Genomic DNA, 19,122 nt, shown 5'->3' with positions numbered 1-19,122 from the left:
ATATTTTTATTATTTATTGTTGACATTAGCGAATATTATTTGATAACTGAAAATGATAACTAAATGAATATCAATTTGAAAATACATGTGTATTACAATATTAATCAATATTATTTCACTAAATTAAATTACAAAAAAGTTAACTAAATTCAATATTAATCTATATCATTTCTTTATTGCTCCATAACAATCATTTGTCTCTTTTATCTCCATGAGTGTAATCGGCTCGCAATAGCGATACGCTCTAAGAATGGGACGTATAGTGTATCACATCATTAGGCATGGCCACGGGGCGGGTTACCCGGAACCGAACCGGTCCCGAACCGCTTGGAACCGGAACCGGAACCGGAACCGTTTGCGACAGGTTCCGAACCGCCCCGAACCGCGAAACCGTGAAACCGCCGGAAAAAAGTCGCCGGAACCGTGAAACCGCCGGAAAAAACCGTCGTGAACCGGGCCAAAAAACCCGCGGGTTGGAACCGGAACCGGTCCGGGAGAACCGGTCCAACGGTTCCATGGAACCGGTTCTGGAACCGGAACCGGGACCGGTCCGGTTGAACCGGCTCAACGGTTCCATGGAACCGGAACCGGAACCGGAACCGGGACCGGTCCGGTTGAACCGGCCCACCGGTTCCATGGAACCGTTGAGCCAAACTAGCCGTTAGAGAGCCGTTAGAGAGCCGTTGGAATCCATCCTATAAATACTCATCACTTTCAATCATTTTCATTCACAACTCATCTCTTCTCCTACTCTCTCTACTTAATTCTTTAATTACGCAATTATTCTCTTAATTACATAATTAGTCTTCTAATTATTTCTTAATTTAGTTAGTTACATAATTAATCATTTATTTATTTCTTAATTCTATATTTCTATTTTTACTTCTATACTATCAATCATGTCTTCATTTTTGAAAAGAGCCACAAAAAAAGTTACTAAAGTGGCAAAATCATTAGGAGGTTCCAGTTCCTCCAAAAGAAAGGCCACTTCTACTCCGTCGGTATCAACAACACCCTCCATTAGTAATTATAATTATGAACCTAATTATCCGGAAGGGTACGACCCGGAGTTACATCAATATGCAGAAGAAGTGGAAAAAGATATACAAATTGAAGAAGAAGAAGAACAAGAAGAAGAACCAACGACCCCAATTGGGGTACATATATCTCGACAGTCATCAACAAGATCAGATGAAGAACAAGGAGAACAACAACAACAAAGACAAGCTCGTGGTAAACGAGTCAATTTCCAAACTATCGGTTAGTTTTATAATTTTATTCTTCAAATTAATTAAACTTTAAATTATTTATTTATTTAATTATAGTTTTATAATTTTAAATTATTTATTTAGATGAAGATGAACCAATAAGACAACCTTTTCCGGCAATGCCACCTTCTAGTGGTAGAGCTGTTTCACATGTGTGGTCGTATTTCACAAAAGAACCAACCGAGAATCCAGATATGTTCCTATGCACTTGTCAAATTTGTGAAAGTCAAGGAGTAAAGCCCTTAGTTTCATACAATTTCGCCAGAGGTAAATACTTTTTAAGTTTTTTATACATACATAATACATTCATACATTATATATTCATATTTTATAAACATTTATTTATTGTGTTTTGTGAATACGTGTTAGGTGGTGGAACGGGATCTTTTAACAAACATTTGGCAAAGAAGCATGGAATCACAAAAGAAACTCATGCATCAAGCGGCAGCGGGACCACAAGTGGAAGCCGACAGACACAATGGGACATTCCCAACACAGGTATGCCTTTTAGATATAATCGTAATGACATGATTGATGAATTTTCTAGGTATGTAATTTGCGATGAATTGCCTTTTAACCACGGTGAAAGTAGGGCATATGAGCGTCTCACTAGACAACAATTGCAACCACAATTTAGAGCAATCCCTAGGAACACTCTTAAAAGACGAACAATTAAATTATACGAATCAATGCGCTATGGCCTAGTTGAAATGTTTAAATCGTTTAATGGTAGGGTTAGCATAACAACTGACATATGGTCTGCTCCCCCACATTTAGAATCTTATATGTGTGTAACAGCACACTGGATAGATCGAAATTGGATTATTCAAAAAAGAATAATTGCTTTTGAGACTATGCCAGAAAGACACACCGGCGAAAACATAAAATATAGATTAATAGAGATATGTAGGGAATGGAACTTATTAGATAAAATATTTTGTTGTTCAACAGATAATGCAACCGCAAACATAAAATGTATAGAACTTTTATTTAACGAACCCGCCTTTAGTTTAATCCTTGGGGGTAGCTTATTACACATACGTTGTTGTGCGCACATAGTTAACTTATCTTGTCAAGTAGGTATAAAACAATTAAGTGAATTATTAGAACCAATTAGGGATATAGTAAAATGGCTTAGGATCGGAAAGATTAAAAGAAGATATAAACAATTATGTGACCAATACCAACTTAAAAAAGTGTATTGGTCATTAGATACTCCTACACGTTGGGGGTCAACGAACGATTTATTAAGAAAGGCGATTGCTTATCGCCCAGTAATAACACAACTATATAGTGAGTGTACAGATAGTTTCATAGCTGATGAAACTTGGGAATTAGCAATAGGTGTACATAACATATTAGAAGCGTATGACCACGCGACTAAGATTTTTTCTTATGTTTATGAACCGAACGTTCACTTAGTAATAAGTGAATGTATTACTATTTTTTATCACCTGCTTAAACATAGACAAGAAGATACTAACCCACAATTAAGGCCGATTCTTGCTGAAATGATGGAAAAATGGAAATCATATTTTACCGATTTTCCTTACATTTATGGAATCGCAACCATTTTGGACCCACGTTTTAAAACCGAGGTCCTAACCAAAGTAATAGGATTTTATTATCAAGCGTTAGATCGCCCGTCTTCCGATGTAGCTTATTATGTCGGAACATGTAAAAAATATTTAGCTGAACTGTATGAATTTTACGCTAGTGTATATAACCCGAAACGCGATATGTCTAGGCGTGCTAGCGTTTCGGCTCGTCCCTCTTTCTATAATTCAGTAATTGCTAACATAATGACGCAAGATGATAGTTTTGTAGGATCTTCTTCTTCCTCGACCACATTTTTAGAACTAGATAGTTATCTAAAACACCACTTTGAAATAGACCCAAGTGTCTATAATATTTTGGAGTGGTGGAAAGAAAAATCTTTTAAATTTCCCATTTTATCGAGAATTGCAAAGGATATCCTTGCAATTCCCGCGTCCACTATTGCGTCGGAGTCTGCTTTTAGTGCAGGTAGAAGAGTTCTGGATGAAAAGCGATCTCGTCTTGCTCCACATAGTATTCAAATATGTGTTTGCAAGAAAGATTGGGACCAAGCGGAGATACGAACACAAGGACTAAGGAACGATGATGATCAAGACGACGATGATGATCCATGGATGATGATGGATACAACTTCATCATCGTCAGGAGGAGAGTCAGCGGAAGCATCTAATCAATATCAACCACATGATGATGACGAAGACGAATAGGATCAATCCGACAAGCGACAACGATGAATCAACACTCAACAACTATAAATAAAAGGTATGACAAAGAACTACGTGGGCTTTGATTCCTTCGGGATACGTAGGCAGCTTAGTATTCATTTGGGTACTAGGTTCAAGTCCATTTTCTCCCTCTTTTTTTATTAATCATCTTTATCGACATTATCATTGATTCGTTTCTTATTAATTAATTTTTTTCCATTCATTTTAGTAAATATTTCAATAACGATGACAACTTGACATGCAATGAATTTCGCTAATAATCAAGTAATCATCAAAGGTACGTCCGCGATATTATAGTATTTTTTTATTATACAAAAATTTAAAGAAAAAATTAAAATGGAACCGATGGTCCGACCCGCCCGTCCCGTGAGTTGGAACCGCCGGAACCGCCTCATGAACCGCTAAGGAACCGTTTGGAACCGCCCGGAACCGGAACCGGAACCGGAACCGTTCGCGACAGGTTCCAAATGGAACCGGAACCGGGTGGAACCGGAACCGGATGGAACCGGAACGGAACCGGACCAACCCGGACCGTGGCCATGCCTACACATCATGTACTATCAATACTCTTACAATCGCAAATTTCCTTACAACACCTCATATTTTATCTCATTGTACCTAAAAATAATTAATAACGTTTATAATATGAATAAATCAAGGTGTCACTGAAAATTAAAAAAATATATTAATAATTAATATAATAAAAATTAATAAATAATAATAATAATAATAATAATAATAATATCAAAAGCTTCTCTCTCTAAAAAAAAACACAAGCTTCTTTCTCTAAAAACCCCACCCTTTGGTTCACCATTGCTACCCTAGCATGGTGGAACCAGCCAAGGCACGAGGCCCGAGGCAGCTGAGAAAATCAGAAGCTCAAAAGTCAGTCATGGCTGCTACCCAAACTGGTGGTCAAGTGGCAGGGCAGGCACAACTTGATGCTAGCTTGGACTCTGTTTCTAGATCTGAAACAGCGAGCACGAAGTTTCCTGTCAACCTCTTAAAGAAGGTCACTGGACCTATAGCCACCATGACAGCCACCTATACCGGAGAACCCTCTGTGGTGGTCCAAACTACCTCGAATGGTGCTAATAACACATATTCCAAATCTGAAATCCGCGTGGAATTCGATAGCATTGGAGTTACCTCGAATGGTGCTAATAACACATATTCCAAAGCTGCTACCATACCAATCCAGGAGCCACCCAATGCTGCTTCAATAACAGTAGGTAATGCATCACCACAACCCAAACTTGTTAAAATTGACTTAATTGTTATTGAGGATGAAATTCATTATTGGGAGACAGTTGTGGTATGTTTTGTGGTCGGGGCAAACCCATCTTTACGCGTTATAGATGGATTTGTGCGCAAAATATGGAATAACCTAGATATAGACATCGTAGGTATGGTGGACAAAGGAGTCTATTTGGTTACGATGAAATCTATTGAGTCTAGAGATAAGGCTTATGAGTCGAATGGAGCCCTGCTTGATAACAAACCCTTCGTCACTAAACCATGGACCCCTGAAATATTAACAGACAAAAGTAGCCTATGTTCCATGCATGTTTAAATCCAACTCCCCAAGCTCAAAGTGGAATACAAGAGTGAAGGTAGCCTTAAGAAGATAGCAGGAATTGTTGGAAATGTCATCAAATTGGACAATGCCACACGCCAGAAAACTAGACTAAGGTTTTCCCGAGTCCTAGTTGAGATGAAGATCAATGATGACTTCCCAGAGGAAATTCACTTCACTAATGTGAAGGACGAATTGGTTACACAGCAAGTGGTCTATGAATGGAAACCGATCATGTGCACCAGTGTAACAAAATGGGTCACAATGAACAAGAATGCAAAGGAGACAAAGGGAAGGATGAGGCCCCAAAAAAGACAACAGACCGCGAAAAGACAAGGATGGATTCCAATTGGTGGTCAGGAAACAATATGTAGTGAAACAAAAACCCTCATGCCAAGAACACGTAGGGACCAAGGATCCAAGTGACGTGGAAAAACGACACTCCAGCAGATCCCCACCTAGAGCAGGGAACCCTGTAGAACAACATCACCACAGTGTCACAACACCCAACCCCTTTGCTGCACTTGTGATTAAATCAGATGACATTGTCGGGGAGGAAACCACTACACCAAAACTTCCAATCAAAGCGCTGGAAGCTTACCCTATCGATGACAATGAATAGCATCCTAACATGGAATGTGAGAGGGCTAAACAAGGCAAGTAAACAAACGGAAGTGGCGAGATTCAATTCTAACCACAACATTAGCCTATTTAGCCTTCTTGAAACCAAGGTAAAACGGCAAGGTCTAGGTGCCCTTTATCAAAGACTATATCCCTCTTGGTGCTTCACTCATAATCTGTATTGGCATAAAAGAGAACACATTATAGTTGCATGGAAAAACGAGAAGTTAAGTGTAGATATCAAACACTGCAGTAGTCAGGTAATTCATGTGGACGTGTCCCCCCTAACTGGCGACAAATTCTCTTGCTCATTTGTTTATGGTGCTAGTGACAAGAAGGGGAGAGAAGAGCTCTTTAGTCAGCTTGAATGCATCAAGATTTACATTATAGGCCCGTGGCTCCTTATGGGTGACTTCAACTGTATAGCCTACATAAATGAAAGAATCGGTCAAAGACCTCACAACAATGAAATGGATCCCTTGAGGAGATGTATGGAGACTTGTGAGATTCATAACTTGAAGAGCACCCGGAGATTCTACACTTGGACCAACAAGCAAGAGGGTACCGCGAGAGTTTTAAGCAAAATAGATCGTGTTATGGGCAACCCTTCCTGGGAAACCACTTTTCCTATGACTAAAGCTGTCTTCCTCCCGGAAGGAGACTTTGATCATACACCAATGCTAGTCCACTTCTTCAAACAACATAGAAGGTCCCACCCATTCAAATTCTTCAACCACTTGGGGACGCGAGAGGACTTCTTGGGGGTAATTCAGGACATATGGAACACCACTATCCAGGGCCTTGTGTGTCACCAGATCATTCAGAAGCTCAAACTTGTTCAGGCAACCTGCAAACAGAAATTCAAGAAGGATGAGCAAACAACGGTGATCCAAGCAGAGACTAAACTTCTCAAAGCCCAAGAGGAGGTACATGCTCAACCCACTAATGTTCATCTTATTAACCTTGAATGTAAAATGGCAGATCTGCTCAAGAACGCCAAGGACTTCTTCGGATGTTACTAGAGCAATCCAGGAATTCTTCGAATCGGGAGCCCTCCTGAAGGCTTGGAACTTGACGGCCATCACCTTGATTCCTAAGAAACAGTATCCTCTTTTGTGGAAGGAGCAACATTCTCCACAATATCCTCCTTTGCTAAGATATAGTTAAGCACTATGGAAGGAGAAGTTGTATGCCCAGCTGCCTCCTCAAAATGGACCTCCGTAAGACATACGATACTCTGAATTGGTATTTTCTTAAGGACATGATGATTGAACTCAATTTCTCCGCCCGATTCGTAAAGAGAATTATGACCTGCATCTCCTCCACCTGTTACTCCCTGATCCTGAATGGAACTCCCCTGGAAACCTTCAAGGTCAAACGCGGAGTTAGACAAGGCGACCTTATGTCCCCCCTACTTTTGTTTCATAGACATGGAATACCTCTCGAGGATCCTCAAAGCAGCAGGTGAAGCTAAGGACTTCTATTTCCACCCCAGGTGCTCCAAACTAAAGCTCAACCACCTTGTGTTTGTGGATGACCTAATGTTATTTTGTAAGGAGATATGCATTCAATTAAATCTCTCTGCCAAGGAGTGGAGCTCTTCTCTTCCAGCTCTGGTCTCGAAGCCAACAACTCCAAATTAGGTATCTACCTTGTAGGGGTCAATGACAACTTCAGAATGCTTGCAGCTAGAACTCTAGAGTTTACATTCGAGAGCCTTCCTGTAAAATACCTTGGCATGCCTCTTACTTCCAAGCGGTACACAGTAGCTGCTAGTACATCGTAGACAAGATGACCCATCGGATTCGCTCATGGTTTGCGAGGAATCTATCATATACAGCCAGGCTCCAGCTGTCAACTCGGTCCTCATAAGCATCTCGAACTACTAGTGTCAAACTGTTATCCTCCCTAAACGAGCCATCAACTAGATCAATGCAGTTTGTTACTCCTACCTTTGGCACAATGATATTAAAGGCAAATCTCCAGGGAATGTGAAGTGGGTGAAGGTTTGTAGGCTTAAAAAAGAGAGTAGGCTAAGAATCCGGAACCTGCAAGTGTGGAACCTAGCAGCTGTACAATAACTTGGCACATCAGCACCATGCAAGACTCGTTATGGGTAAAATGGGTATATGAGGTATATATGAAAGGTGGAAGATGGAACTTTTCAATGCTCCTATCACTGTGAGCTGGGTGATCAAACAACTCTGCGTGGTTAAGGAGACATTGAGGGACTGGATGAAACTCCCGAAGTATTCCATTGAAACAGTTTACAAAGACTTATTAGGGACCGCAGATTAAGTCTGTTGGGCAAACACAATATGGAATCGAGCCATTATTCCTAGATGTCGCTTCGTGGTTTGGCTTGTATGCCATGAAAGACTCAAACAAAACACCGACTCAAAGGTATTGGGGTGGTAGATGATGATCTATGTTCCATTTGTGAGACACAAACCGAAACGACTGAGGACCTCTTCTTTAATTGCCACTTCAGCCACCAATGCGTGACATCACTTAAAAAACATGGTTGGGTATCAATTGGAACATTAGGGACATGAAGGACATGTTATGAAAACACCGAATGCCCAAGGCTAATTCGAGACTCATAACAGCCATCTTCAGCAACCTCATTTATGCTATCTGGAATGCCAGAAACGATGCGGTTTGGCATATGAAGGTTACGACAGTTGCGAGAGTAGTAGACACCATTAAAGCCGAGTCCAAAATCAGATTCTCCTTGTTTTATCCGAATGGGTGTACTGCACTTTGGTTGAGAAACTTATAATAATGCTTGTTATTTTTGATGTTGCTGTTTTTTGCCCAGGTATTGTTGTCACCATGATGTATCCTAGGTCAGATGGAGCACATTTTGTCGTTGGCTTAGCTTTTTGTAGGCCTTTAGGCCAATTTCGTTATGTATCGCCGTATATGGCTTTTTTGAGATATCTTGGTTTCTCCCTTGCACATGAAGAGTGAGGTGGGGAAATCTTCCTAGAAGGTGGGCCCCGCTTTCACACTGATGCAATGGATAGGGAGAATCCCAGATATCTGGGTTCTTCACCCTGATTATAATTATTTTGTTTGTGTTAATAGAAAATCGTTTGTCAAAAAAAAATAATATCGAAGATGGGGACTTTGGCTGAATGCGAAGATTAACATTTGGAAATATCGAAGATGGAATGTTTTTAAGCTGAGAAAACAGGTCATTATTGCTGCTCTTTCTTGCCTTGCATATCATATATGGAAAGCTCGCAATGATGCACTTTGGCTGAACAAAGTTCCTACTATTGCTCACACCCTACAGAGTGTTAAACAGGAAATTCGGAATCGTCTTTTAGTCTTACAGCTGAAGGGGACTACATTGGATACAAACTGGATCCGTAGTTTATGAGCTGTGGCTTTGTATTTTATGGTTTTTATCTTATTTAGGTCTTGTATTGCTTCTGTCTCTTGAGCTCCTTCCTTTCTTAATGCACATGAAGAGTAGTGGAGGAGGAACCCTTCTTCGAAGGTGGGCTCCTTTTTCCATGCTAATGCAAAATAGTTTGATTGGTTGCTCTAATTGTTAGTACAGTTTTGTTTTGATCATGAAATGATTTTTAAACTTTTCTTAAAAAAATTTCTTTTAAATTTTTGCAAAATTAATCAAATAAATATTTAGATTTGTATCTAGAATACTTACATAAATACATATACATTGCATTGTACAAGCGTTAAGTTTGAAAAATTATGAAAAATGAAAGCTTTTCTTTGAAGGGACGGACAAAATATAAATAATATGAAAAAATGATGATAAAATAAAAAAAAAGTTGGCTACAGTTGATTTTTAAATGATAGTAATCTAACTTTCATTTAAAAAATTATTATTTAGATACCAAATCACTCTCACATGACATGTTTACACCAAGTTGGTGTATTTCAATTGGCATCTAATTTTACTCCTATTATTATTGTGCATACTCCTGATATGTTTGGAAAAAATATCTAAGATATTCGTATTTATAAATTATTGAAGCCAAAAAAAATGGCACAATTCTTTGGATTAATTTTCATTTTGAAAAAAAAATATAGATAGTAGATATTATTAAAGTACACAAAAATTTAGGGTTGAATTGAAAGTATGAGATATTAAATTATTGATGAAGGTTTTAATTGAAATGGATATCATATATTCCACTTTTGCATAGCTTTAAGGATTATTTATAATGAATAATTAAATGGGTTATGACTTATGAATTATGATATGCGTTGTAAAAACTATGTACTCCGTAATTATTAATCCCTTTTTTTATTTTTATTCTTTCCATTTACTTTTTCATAAAAAATTTTCAATGTAAAATTTAAACTTTAATATATCTAAATACACAAAATAAAAATTATAAAAAATAGAAAAAAGTGTGATAAGTACCTAATAAATTTTTTTTTTCAAAAAGTACCAAATAAAAAAGTTTTGTTAAAAAACACCTAACAAACTTTTTTCTTTTCCAAAGAGTACAATTGACTTTTTCTTCAGATGACAGTCAAATATAATGGTTGACCGATCAAAATTAAAAAATTTTCTTCCTCATCTTGAAATTCTTTTAAAATTTAATTTTCTCACTGTCTTCCTCCTCTATTTTTTACTCAAAATCGAAGTTAAATTGGAAGAAAAATTGAAGATGTGGAAAAAGAATTTTCAATTTTGAACAGTCAACCGTTGTATTTAATGGTCAACCGAAGGAAACATCACTTGATACTCTTTGGAAAAGAAAAAAATTTTGTTAGGTATTTTTTTGGCAACTTTTTTTATTAGGTACTTTTTGGAAAAAAAAAATTCATTAGGTGCTTTTTGACAATTTTTCCTAAAAAATACATAATAAAAAGTATACATTAAGACGAATCTAACGAGATCTCACATGGATATATTTTATCTTCTAAATATGTGTCAAAAACATAATTTAAATTTTTCTCTCGTTAAGATGGAATATTCCAAATGAAAAGAACGTTAGAGAACGGAGGAGGGAGTAATATATTATGGAGTATATATAGAAGTGAAATTTCTAATCAAATTATTTATGAATCCGTATAATTAGAGCTCTATATTTCATTTTAGTTCATTATAAAAGACTAAGAGTTACAAATATAAAATTTTCCAATTCAAAACTAAAAAAAAAAATAAAAATGAAGAAGGTGTGAAGTAGAGTTTGTGGTAAAATTATACTATTATTGATACGAATTTAGAGGTGTTTAATCAGATCATCGAATCGATTTTGGGTTAGATATTTCAAATCGGTTTAAAATCTCGTCTTATATACACTTTTGTTTCTACATAATTGTAAATCCATTGCAGTGTGAAGTCAAATTAAAATTTATTTTCAAGATGAAATAAATATTAAATTATAAAGTCTACTATGAACACATTTACCAAAATTTGTAAATTTCTACTATCATAGGAGTAACATTTATTGGATTGATTTACATACCCCACAATGAAAGTTTAGCAATAGAAAATATTAATAAAAGAACAATTTTCATTTTCTAGAATTACACGGTTAAGTTACTTCACCAATCATTTAATTAAAATAAACAAAGATATTAAAATTAAGAAATTATTAGATGTAATAAGAGTGCACGTTAAAAAGTTGACCTCCAGTATGAAACCAGATCAGATGAACCAGGAATTATGGTCAAAGTAGCACACCACACTGCAATTTACACCTAATGTGCTGGAGATGCCCCTTAATTCTGCACATCTTCCTCCTATGCTATAACATTATACTTTCGTCCTGCCAAAACTCTTGTGAGAGCACCGTTTTTTCTGTAAGAATGATTTAAAAAAAATAAAATTCATATACTAATACTTTATATTATCAGACTATTTAACTCATATATAAGATGAATCTCACGATTAGACTGTTTCATACAAGAAATTGTGTTAAACTTGCTACAAACAGATAAAAACAAAATTTGCTTCTATTTCCCAAACTGTACCAAAAATTTGAAAGACGAATATAACAATTGGCCTTAAAATAATACTCTACTTTTAACAATTTGCTTAGATGATAGTACCAAATTTCGGTAAGTTCAGTGCAGGGAATATGAGTATGAATCAAGCTAAACTCAATTTTACCCGACCCAACTCGAAGAAACTCGAATATAAAAGCTTTGCATCAACTCTAAGCCAATTACACACAAAAACGAAAAAAAAAAACCAACCCAAAAGAGGTGTTATGCATACTAATAGTACAACACATAAATCACAAACCATAGTATTACTCTGTATGTACAGCATACATTAGAATACGTCAAACTGGATAATGTTGTTTTCTCTTGTTAGATTTGCATCAGAGATCTAAAAACGGAGATTTCTACAAAAGAGCTGAAATATTTACATACTACTACTTCAGAACAAGTCTCAACTATAATCAAATTAATATTTACATTCTGTTTTAACTTCAATTTACAGTGGCTTGAAAGTTCAAGGTGTTGCAACATCGAGTGGAACATCGTGTCGAAAACAGTTGCTGGCAAGACTAAAACCCGAGCATTCTGGCACATTTATCTTCCAGATTTTATATCACCTTCCGCCTGATTTTCTTCTTGTCGTTTTCTAGACATATTGAGATTCTTCTGTTATTTTCGAATTTGTTATTCTTATCATAGATATAATGCATAATAGCTTCAAACTCTCTGAACAAAGTAAACGAAGAACCACCCCCACCTTATTCGTTATCAAATATTGATACGTACAATAGTTTTTCAGAAGTTTTGCAGCGATGATAGCCATTGATCCATTAGGTTCTTCCCTTCTGCAAACTCAAAGTTTCGGCTTTTCAGAATTTCATAGATATGAATTGTTTTGTGCCAAATCGGAATAAGTAGAGAAATATTGCTAATGACATGAAGTCAATCATGCAAAAGTAACATAATTTATCATACATCACAACGATCAATGTCAAGTTAAATTCGATATATGTTTGGACTCTTTTACCTAAAGCGAAAGCATCATGTCCTCTGCAAACTAACAACAATCCCACACTCATTTTAGTTCAATAGCGAAGAAAGTTTTTATGAATAGCAGAGTCCAACAAGTTGACTCGTACGCGGAGTCTGATAATCATTCCTGAGTAGGTTCAATTTTAGATTCCTAATCAGACAGAAAGATACAAAAACTATCAAGACTATCTTTTAACCAACAGCTTATAGCGTCAAGCGTTTTACACAATTGGCTTGGATATTGACTAGTTTTCCTTTCATTTTGACTTGCAAAGACGTTTCACCAAAGCTGGAAAGACATTCAGTACTCGCTAGCCGGTTCTGTGATTCACTAACCGCATATATAAGACCAGGAACATTTCAAAGGACTCAACTTCTAAACGCACAATACTGCAAATAGACTGCGCATTCACTCAACTCTCAATCATATCAGCATCACGATAAAATTCTATTACACCAAGTCCCAACGCCATTAAGTGGTTTCCACTTCCCATTTAGGCGGGGTTTGGGAGGGTCGGATATACGCAACCTTACCCTTAAAAAAAAAATATGTATACATTGTTTGATGAGTATACATAAGCATACATAATTTAATCATTGATGAGTCATTTTACTATTTTGCATTATAATTCGAAACTGAAGAACTAAAATATTTGGCTCTATTAGGAATAGATCTCTCATCATCCCAAAATATTTGACATTATCTTGGCTTCTAGATGGTTAATTTAATCAATGACGAACACAAGTCAATATTGATCCAAAATTGTGAGCAAAAGACCATCAAAGATGAGCATGTACCATTTAATCAAAAATTCACAATCTAGACTCATCAATCAAACACATACATTCACATCCATAAACACTTGAACGCTACGTCAATATGACCATATGAGTACTCTAATCCAAGAAACAACGAAGCTAAGGACAGAGAGTTAAAGTCGTACAGACAAATAAAACACCTTTGTCAAAAATTTAATCCTAGGATTGAAATCCACATTCCTCTAGTCTCCCATGTCAGTTACTCCAAATACAAGACCTTCATCTACAACATTTTTCTAACAAATGTTTCATAATGTTTTGGTCCATTATGACATCCACTTTGGTTAATAAAATGCATGTACATTCAAAAGTCTTCTATCCTTAGTGAACTAAAACATTGATGATAAATTCCACTCATAATAATGATAAAAAGTCAACAATACCATCAACAATTAGCTTCCCCTAGAGGCAAGTTCAATTTCAAGCCAAAGTATGCAGACAATCATTCATATTCTATAATGATAACTAAGTTACCAAAATTCACGGCCAGACATTAATATCCTTACATTCATCAAGTACAAACAGCAACAATTTTCTGTCAAAAAGCAATAATTCAAGTTTCCAGAACACTACAAAGCTACCTTACTGCGAAATTTTCAAGGAATGAAGCTTCAAATAACATTTTGCAGATATTTAAAACAGTCTAGGTATTTCCACAAATGACAATCTTGTGCAATCTTGCAAGAATAAAGACAACAAAGTACCTCTAAAAAGGAGACAATGACCTATGGTACCAAAGCCTCAATTACAACAATATGGGGTTGGCTCATGAACCAACGCAAACAAGCATACAAAATTGTCGCTAACAAAGACTATTTGGTCCTTTCTAATACTGGTCTACAAATAACAAAATTGATTACAATGATCATCTTTATATATTCTCCTGCTCCTTTCATTTCAAACTATTGTCATATGCTCCTGCAGATTTTGATTCTTCATATCATTCTTCACCCCTATTATCTAGGTCATCTTCAACCTATCTTTTTCTCTCCTAAAAAACTCCTCAAAGCTCAAACTTTCCACTCATTTAACAGGTGCATTTTGGGTCTTCTTTGCACGAGACTAAACCAAAATTGTAACCGCATTAATAAGTATTAAAGACACAATATGAGACCCTATGTTATAGCCTTGTAGGTACACCTTGGCAAGGATTGAAGAGCAATCTAAGAACTATGGCACAGGTCACATATCATGAAAATTTTAACCCTCAATATGCTGTGACCAAGAAGCAATCACATAAACAAAGTAGAATGTTTATAGTCCTACATAAACTATATTATCAAGATCATTGACCCTCTGCACTGAAGGAAAAAGTTACAAACAAGCACAATTGTCACCACGGGCCGGTCCTGAGATTTAAGAGGTTCAGGCATTAGACCCCTAATTACTAAATATGCTATATAGCCCCTAACTATTCAATATCAAAGCATTATTTTCTAATTGTTTAAATGGGCTCGGGGCACAGGCCCCTCATGCGCCCTAATAGGACTGGCCCTGATTGTCACTATTTATCTTCTAAGCATGTAACTCCAATACTTAAATCCAAAAACCAATCAACCACTAATTTCTAATAGTAAAGACTAAAACTGGTAAGAAAAGCATTAAAACAGTTATTATTGAAAAAGAAATGTTAGTAGCACATACCAGTGAATGGCTCACTAGTGAAATTCTTGATGGTATTGAGGAGTTGGCTATTAGGACCTTCCATTGGCCCTCTTCTATCATTCCTATAACATGGAACAAGCACTGCAAAGCTATCATCAGTCTCATCATCACTCAAGAAATCAGGTCCATGAGGCTCCAACCACCCAATAGACCAATCAGAATCCTCAGATTCAGACCCTGATAAGCAAACCCCATCATTTGGAACTAAAACACCATCATGTTCTCTATCAATTTTCCTCTCTTCTCTACTATTCCATTTCTTCTTTATTTTTCTCGGGGAAGAAGATGAAAGTTTTGTTTCCTTATATGGGAATCTAACACTCTCAATTTCTCTTACCCCCAAACCAAAATCAGATATTGAATTTGAAGAACATAAATTAGAGATTTTTTCTCTGTCTTCCTTTCCATACCACAAGGGTACACCCCATAACTGGAACCTGGGAAACGCCATTTGCATAGATGAACAATACCCAGATTGGAAATAATGGATTTTCGGAGATAAGAAAGTATAAAAACAGAATTTCTCAATCAAAGTTGAACTTCTTTTAAAAATTTGACCCCTAAAAAGCAGTTTCAAAGAATATCATTAGAAAATTCTCCTTTCACAAGAAATTTCATAGGAAACCCAAAAAAAAAAGGCAGTAATTTCAAACAATTGCTTCAAAAAAAACAGCAAGATCACTGGGAAAAACAGCAAATCAGTAACCACAAACAAAATCAGAACTTATATGCCATAAACCAGGGTATAATAATCTCAACTGGAACAAGAAAAAACAACAAACTTGCTTCCAAAATCCATCATGTCACTGACCCACCTATTTTTGATTTTCTAACTGAAAAATATTTCTAAAAATGGCCACACCATGACAATAATTTACAACATTAAGGGTAACCCAAAAAGCATAAGTTGCCCAACTTCAGAACAGATAAGAAAAAATTCACAATTAAATACAAGCAAATTGAAGCTCTCATTACAAAAAATTAATTACAACCTTGCCCAATGAAGGAATGAATGATTTAAACAGTGAGGTTTAGTTCAAAATCAGATAGAGAAGGCCAGAAATGTTAGAAAAATGAAATGGTTGGAAGAAAACCCAACAAAACTAAAACATTAAACCCAGAATTAGAAGAAAAGGTTATGGAAATGAGTAGAGGAGTGGTCCAAAACTGAAAAGACTTCAAAATTAGAGTAGTTTTGATGATGAGGAATCCAATCCCACCTTCATCACCCCCCTTCTCCCTCTCTATCTTCCCTAAAAGGGCCTCCCTCTCTCTCTCTCTCTCTCTCTCTCTCTCTCTCAATCCCTACAAAAAGGGTGTCAACTAACAATTTCTGGTTGAGAAAGCAAGTTACTTTAGACCCCTTGTCCCTTTTATGGATTTTTTTTATCACAAATTTTTTGCCTTAAACACTCTTACGCTTTTTATATATAAATTGAATTCTCGATTAAAGTGTAATTTATTGTCATATAGACTCATTATTTACAAATTGTCACATTAAAATTAAATTTTTTTTATTAAAGTGTTTCATGTTTGGCAATTGTGTATGTGTTCCTATGATCCACCATTTTATTTATTTTTATACATTGTACGTATAATTTTAAAAAATAAGATTTTAAAAAAATAATTACACATTTTTGTAATATATTTGTATTTTTATTTGAATAAAAAATGATTAATGCCTAGAATATACAATATAAAATTATGAGTTTTTTGTTAAACATCAAAATATGTAACAAAAATATTTTTAAAATATAAAATGAAAAAATATTTTATATTTGCATGTAGAAATAATTATTCGACTCAATATATATTAATATTTCATATTTGTAACAGAGTCAAAATTATTTTGGGTTCATTTAAATGCAATTATGCATTAATAACTAGTAATAAAAAAAAAGTAATTTACTCTTTTATAATGTTTGAAAATTTAAAGTGACAATATAATTTGTCAAGTAACTTGAACATGCCAATCATTGAGTATTTTGTGCTCACGAAAGAGACGCGTGGCATATTTTATTATGATATTTTTACACCTTTTCAATGATTTTCTGCATTTTCGTTTTCTTGTCAAACTATTTATGGTATGAATTAATTAAAATTTTGTGAAAAGAAATTAGTCCAAATCACTTTCATAGTTCATACTCCATCTCTTCTGGTTGTAAATATTTACTTGTACTTTGTGAATCAAATAAAGAATGTAAAAATTAATTGAATATGATTAAAAGAGATTAAATGGGCTGCATTGAAAGTAATTATTTGAGTCCGTTAAGTTTTACCCTAAATATAGATGTACTTAATACCTTGCCCCACTCCAGAGTAATTATTCCAACAAACTAGTCCTTCGTCACGTGCATTCCTCCATCTTCTTCTTTCTTTTCATTTCAAATATTCTTTCTCTTATCAATTCATCTCTTAATCTCTCTCATGTTACTCTCCAATCTACATAAAAATTATAACTTCAAAAATTTTGTAGATTATATATTTTTTTATTGTAAATAAAAATCATCAACTTCATTTCATCTTTTTTAGTTTCTCAAATTTTTTTATTGATCTTTTCTGGGATTTGATGTTCGAATTCGAGATATTTTATGGGCATTATAAAGAATTTATATAAAAAAAACTTATTTTTGTATCTAAAAAAAATTATTTTGGATTTTAACAGTTTTTTATGGTTTTTAGGTTAAATTTTTGAGAGCTCATGAGAATTACCTTCAAAATTAATGGAGAGAGAGAGGGAAGATATAAATACCAATTTACCTTCAAACTTCATCTTTTCAAGAATGAAATTAAAAATGATTCTTTGTGAATATTTTCACTAATTTACCAATTAATATGCCAAACTACATTCCTATTACCCCAAAAAAATTTTATCTCCCTTATTTTGTTTCCTGTACTATTTATGGCATAAAATTTACTATTAAAATGAGTCAGTTCATTCCAGCGTGACCCCTAAAAGAAAATATTATAGATCATTACCAAAAACGAAAATGATGCAAAGTGAAACAATCCTCGATAAAAATTGAGTGGGAGAAGGAATAGTCCCATGGTTTGATTTAGAATTGTTCATGAGCGGGCTATTCGCTAGGCTCGACCCACTTATAGCTCAAAAAACTGGCAATTTCGATAATATTATTGAAAACAATTTAATATTTGGATGGGTATGTTATACCCGCCTGCTAAGTTAAACGGACGGGTAACGGTATAAATATTAATACTCACAGATAACCCACCCTCCCAATTATTTTAGAAGCATACAATTTTTTTAATTTTTACTTTTTAATTTTATAATTATATGAAAAGATAGAATACTCTAAGAGCCTAAACACGTCTATATCTATTTGCTTGATAGTCCAATAGTGTAGACATTTAGACTTTAAAGTTTTAACTATACTGTCTAATGTATTTCTTCTGCATAGTCAAATGTCTCGTCATTTGAGAAAATTGTTTGTATTAGGAGAATTTTAGATAGTGCGTTGTATAATTTTTAAGAATGTATTTCATATTGTTTGACGACGGACAGTGACAAAAAAAATAAGGTCTGCAATGGTAGTAAGCGGGCTAGTAAAAATCCGAGTCCACAGACAAATTTTATAAGCATGCCAGATTCGCTATCCACATAAATACCTCTACTTGGATCATATCCTTCTCCCTAATTATTTGGTCGATTCACTTGATCGTGTATGTTTACTATATGTATCCATAAATAAACATGCTTCTAGAAGTAATTTTTATGGTGCATTTGCAAATATAATTTTTTGGAATATGATTTGTGGTTCTTTTAGAGGGGAAAAATACAAGTATCTTGAACATAATATTGGCCGGGGTTCTTAAAAAAATTCATTTTAATTCTATGGAAAATATTGAATTAGAGATGATAATAGATAATGAATAATATATAAATGGGGCTTAAAGGAAT

The 19,122-nt window shown here is 35.1% G+C and overlaps 1 protein-coding gene across 5 annotated transcripts; it reads right to left on the bottom strand.

Annotated features, from left to right (window-relative positions):
* Nucleotides 1-11,964: 11,964 nt before the first annotated feature.
* Nucleotides 11,965-16,577, bottom strand: LOC130820237 (uncharacterized). 5 transcript variants are annotated; one of them, XM_057685531.1, is made up of 3 exons: nt 15,183-16,577; nt 12,445-12,532; nt 11,965-12,353 (listed from the first exon to the last, which is right to left on the bottom strand). In XM_057685531.1, exons 1-2 carry the CDS (start codon nt 15,658-15,660, stop codon nt 12,483-12,485), a joined length of 528 nt encoding a protein of 175 aa, XP_057541514.1. In that variant the 5' UTR covers nt 15,661-16,577; the 3' UTR covers nt 11,965-12,353; nt 12,445-12,482. The 5 variants fall into 5 exon arrangements, with proteins under 5 accessions (XP_057541514.1, XP_057541515.1, XP_057541517.1 ...); XM_057685532.1 differs by having other exon boundaries at nt 11,965-12,333; XM_057685534.1 differs by having other exon boundaries at nt 11,965-12,333; nt 12,474-12,532; nt 15,183-16,568.
* Nucleotides 16,578-19,122: the final 2,545 nt, after the last annotated feature.

The sequence above is a fragment of the Amaranthus tricolor genome, chromosome 8 (genome assembly GCF_026212465.1).
Source record: "Amaranthus tricolor cultivar Red isolate AtriRed21 chromosome 8, ASM2621246v1, whole genome shotgun sequence".
Lineage (NCBI taxonomy): Eukaryota > Viridiplantae > Streptophyta > Magnoliopsida > Caryophyllales > Amaranthaceae > Amaranthus > Amaranthus tricolor.
This window is presented reverse-complemented; position numbering and strand designations above follow the sequence as displayed.